Source organism: Lipotes vexillifer, unplaced genomic scaffold (genome assembly GCF_000442215.2).
Source record: "Lipotes vexillifer unplaced genomic scaffold, Lipotes_vexillifer_v1.1 scaffold822, whole genome shotgun sequence".
In the NCBI taxonomy this organism is placed as follows: domain Eukaryota; kingdom Metazoa; phylum Chordata; class Mammalia; order Artiodactyla; family Lipotidae; genus Lipotes; species Lipotes vexillifer.
In genome coordinates, this window is record NW_006770496.1 from 3,054,867 (window position 1) to 3,059,984 (window position 5,118).

The window sequence follows — 5,118 nt, forward strand, 5'->3', positions numbered from 1 at the left end:
TGAATGAGTGTGGGGTTGAAAATTGCTTTTAATGTTTTTTGAGGGAGCGTGTATTACAAACTATGTGGCCCTTTATTTTTTAGGAAGGAAAGCAGGAAATTGATGAGGAAGTAATATGAAGCAACATGCTTTTGTTAATCTTTGGAATTTAAACAGCACTTTCAGTAACCTAATAAAATCATTATTCCACATGCTGGAATAATGCACTAAAGTAATCCTTTTTTTAGGACACAGCATTTGTGTCATGAGCAATAGTCGGTTCACATTTAGTTAGCTTTCACTTTGTGCAGAGCCAATAGATGGAACTAGGAAGTAAGATGAAAGCACAAAGTTGCATCTAATGCTCTTGTAGTCACTGTTATTTCTTAAGAGTTGGAGAAAAAGAAGTAATTTTCTCTATGCAAAGTTCTACACGTACAAGGACATGAAGTCATCTCTGTGCCAAAATCATCAGATCTCAACTTCTAGGCATCTCATAATGTGGGGGTAAAATCAGGCTTGGTAAAAGTAAAAATATATTGTTTACATATTTTAAGGTGTGGTTAGAAAAGCTCCTTAAAATGTTTAACCATCCCTTTAACTCTTTTTCAAACCTACAGAAAATATGAAAGAATATTATAGTGATAACCTGAAAATGTATGCTTTTTTTGCATCCAAGAATGCACTAGCGAGGAGAAATTAGGTAGTCTTATTATCTATCCTTTTCTTTTTTTTCAGAGTAGATTGTTCTAAAAAGAGTTATAAAAATAAATATTTTCAAATTTTACTTACATTGACAATTTGTACTTTTTTAAAGGGACTTTATTATTCCTACTTCAAAACCATTATCGAAGCACCTTCATTTTTGGAAGGACTATGGATGATTATGAATGACAAGCTCACTGAATATCCCCTTGCAATTAATACAGTGAAACGCTTCCATCTTTATCCAGAGGTAAGCAATATTTTGGAACAAATTTTGTAGAGGGATTCTTCTTTATCAGATAAAAATAGTAAGCACAATGATGTTATAGGAAGGAGGGGATTTTAAAGTTTATTGATTGTATGTGTCCTTATAGTTGAGCAGTGTATCAAAAGTTCCTGTCCTAAATTTAAAAGCCCCAGAAATTATGCTCACATGAACTTAAAGAATAGAACCTTAGTATGGAATTAGTGACTAGCATAATAGGCCAAATGGGAAGGAGCCAAGAAGGATTCTCGAGGGAGATGGTCTGTTGGCTTTATTTTTTTTTAAACCTCAATCTATTATTTTCTAATTCTAGCAAAAATATATCCTGTTAAATTCCTCTTCTTTTCCCCAAGCAAGTCTTGGTGAAAAGCAGTACATGGCTACTGCAGTATTTACAAAGACCATATATTACAAAACATCAGCAGAGAAAACGTTATGGGAAGATATTATTGAAGCATTCTTTAATCAGTATTTATCAAATTACCTACTCCTTGTTTTTATAAAATGAAATAAATGAATGATTTGATAAAAGTAACATCAGGGCAAAAGCAAAATAGATACAAATATAAGTACAATAGCTTCTTTTTAAAAAATTTTTATTGGAGTATAGTTGCTTTACAATGTTGTACAGCAAGTGAATCAGCTATACGTATACATGTATCCCTTCTTTTTCGGATTTCCTTCCCATTTAGGTCACCACATAGCACTGCATAGAGTTCCCTGTGCTATACAGTAGGTTCTCATTAGTTATCTATTTTGTATCAATAGTATATATATCAGTCCCAACCTCCCAATTCATCCCACCCACCCTTTTCCCCCTTGGTCTCCATACATTTGTTCTCTACATCTGTGTCTCTTTTTCTGCTTTGTAAATAAGATTGTCTATACCAGTATTTTCAGATTCCACATATATGGTTAATATACAGTATTCGTTTTTCTCTCTCTGACTTGCTTCACTCTGTATGATAGTCTCTAGATCCATCCATGTCTCTACAAATGACCCAATTCGTTCCTTTTTATGGCTGAGTAATATTCCATTGTGCATATGTACCACATCTTATTTATCCATTCATCTGTCGATGGACACCTAGGTTGCTTCCATGTCCTGACTATTGTAAATAGTGCTGTAGTGAACATTGTGGTGCATGACTCATTTTGAATTACGGTTTTCTCAGGGTATATGCCCAGTAGTGAGATTGCTGGGTCATATGGTAGTTCTATTTTTAGTTCTTTAAGGAGCCTCCATACTGTTCTCCATAGTGGCTGTATCAATTTACATTCCCACCAACAGTGTGAGAGGGTTCCCTTTTCTCCACACCTTCTCCAGCATTTATTGTTTGTAGATTTTTTTCATGATGGCCATTCTGACTGGTGTGAGGTGATATCTCATTGTAGTTTTGATTTGCATTTTCTAATAATTAGTGATGTCAAGCATTTTTTCATACGTTTGTTGGCCATCTGTATGTCTTCTTTGGAGAAATGTCTATTTAGGCCTCCAGCCCATTTTTTTGATTGGGTTGTTTGTTTTTTAATATTGAGCTGCATGAACTGTTTGTATATTTTGGAGATTAATCTTTGTACGTTGCATCTGTTGGCTTTAGAGACCATGTGGATGGGCATACTGATCACATGAAGGGACAGTGACAGTGAAGAGTAGAATAGTGACCTTGGGGATACATTAATAAGGCAAGATTTATTTAGTTATATAGCTAGAAATCTATGAATACTTCCCAATACTAAAAAAACTTTATGAACTTTATGATAGTCTTCAAATTCTAGAAATTGGAAAAAAGAAGAAAAAAAATAGTAGATTCAGTTTGTGAACTCTGAAGATAAATGCTGACTTGACAGCATGGTAAGAACTACTTTTGAGTTATCTCAGAATCCAGCAGATTAGTTTAAAAGTCTAGCTTTTTATTTCTTTCTTCATATTTTATAGCTTTTAAAAATTATTATTATTTTGATTTTAAAATGTTTAAAATTGCAGAAGCTGGAGAATAATGTGCAAATATGTGTGGTCAACCACCTACAATAAATAAATGCTGTTCTTTTATTGTTTTTGCTTCTGATATTTTAAAATAAATAAAGCATTATAAATACAGATAAAGTCATCTTTGTTCTGCTTCCCAGTTAACTTTGTTCCTTTCGCATTCTCACAAGCATCATTATCGTGAATTTGATGTGTATATCCATCCAGTTCTTTTTTCAAGGATTGTTTTACGTATTTTTGTAATTTCACATAAGTGTTCTCATACTGAACATATCACTCTACAACTTTTTCCTCAATATTTTATTTTGGAATTTTTGAAAATGTATGTACATATTTATTTTTCTTTAATTTTAACCATTTTATGAATTCCAAAATTATTTGTATATTTCCCTATTATGGATATTAAATTATTTCCAGTTTTTAAATTACAGATGTAAACCATATAATCCAGCAGTTGTACTCCAGGACATTTATCCCAGAGAAATTAAAATTTATATTCACACAAAAACCTGTACACATTTATTGTAGCTTTATACATTGTAGCATAAAACTGCAAACAACACAGATGTCCTTTGACATGTGAATGGTTAAAGAAACTGTGGTACACTCATACCAGGAATACAATTCAGCAAAAAAAAAGGAACAAACCATAAGAAACTGCCAAACAGTTTTCCAGAGTGGTTATGCAATTTTACATTTCTACCAGGAATGTATAAATGATTCACTTTCTCCACAGGGTCTCCAGCATTTGGTGTTGTCACTACTTTTTATTTTAATGATTCTGATTTATCAGAATGTAGTGATTTATCATTGTGGTTTTAATGTGCATTTCCCTAATGACTAATGTTGTTGAACGCCCCTTTTTTGTGTTTATTAGCTATCTGTATACCCTCTTCAGTGAAATGTGTCTTCATGTCTTTTGCTAATTTTCTAATTGGGTTTTTTTTTTTTAATGTTGAATCTTAGGATGTTCTTTATATATTCTAGGTACTACTTTTTTGCCAGGTATGTGGTTTGCAAATATTTTCTCCCAGTCTATACCTTGTTTTTTCATCCTCTTAAGTAGAGTCTTTTGCATAAGAAAATTTTAAAATTTTAATGGAGTCCAGTTTAGCAATTTTTCTTCTTGTGGATTGTGCTTTCGGTGTCAAGTCTAAGAATTCTTTGCCTAGCCCTAGATGCTAAATATTTTCTATGTTTTTTTCTAAAAGCAATTAGAATTCTATCTGTGATCCATTTCATTTTGAATTAATTTCTTTATGTGACGTGAGACGTAAGACTTGGGTAAAGGTTATGTTGTTGTTGTTTTTTACCTATAGATGTCCAAAAGTTTCCATACCACTTGTTGAAAGGGCTATCTTTTCTTCATTGAATTGCTTTTGCACCTATGTGACAATAAATTAGGCATATTTCTATGGGTTTATTTCTGGGTTCCCTGCTCTCTTCCATTGATTTATGTGTCTATCCCTCTGCCAGTACCATATAGTCTTGATTAATGTACCTATACAGTAAGTCTTGGATTAGGTAAACTGATTTCTCTCACTTCATTCTTTTTCAAAATTGGTTTAGCTAGTTCATGTGCCTTATAACGTGTATTTAACAATAATGTTTTCTATATCTAATTCTATTGATACTTTGATAAGAATTACATTAAACATGTAAATAAATTTGAGGAGAATTGACCTCTTTGCTATTGAGTCTTCTAATTCATGAACACAGTGTGTCGCTTGTTTATTTAGGTATTTGGTTTCTTTCAAAAGCATTGTGTAGTTTTCAGCATACGAGTCTTGTATGTGTTTTGATAAATATACACCTAAGTATTTCATGTTTTTCTAAATGATGATAAAGGGGATTGTATTTTTAATATTGATGCCCACATGTTCTTTGTTATATGGAAATACAGTTAATTTTTTTGGTTTGTTTATCTTTTACCCTGCAATCTTGCTGAATTCAATTATTAGTTCTAGGAGTATTTTTTTTTATATACATATGTTGGGATTTTCTACATAGTGAGTCATTTAATATGCAAATAGAGTATTATTTTTTTCTTTTAATCTGTATGTCTATTATTTCTGTTATTTACCTTATTGCACTGGCTAGAACTTTCAGTACTATGTTTATTAAGACTGGTGAATGTGGACATCCAGACCTCATTCTTTTTTTTTTTTTTTTTTTTTTT

General features: G+C 32.0%; 1 protein-coding gene across 2 annotated transcripts in view; it reads left to right on the forward strand.

The window, feature by feature from the left end:
• DPY19L2 (dpy-19 like 2) overlaps positions 1 to 5,118 on the forward strand; it is an 89,293-nt gene that overhangs the window by 10,893 nt on the left and 73,282 nt on the right. For both annotated transcript variants that reach the window (XM_007446124.1, XM_007446123.1), the window contains exon 4: positions 797 to 934. In XM_007446124.1, coding sequence (XP_007446186.1) covers positions 797 to 934 — 138 coding nt within the window. The remainder of the gene's footprint in view (positions 1 to 796; positions 935 to 5,118) is intronic.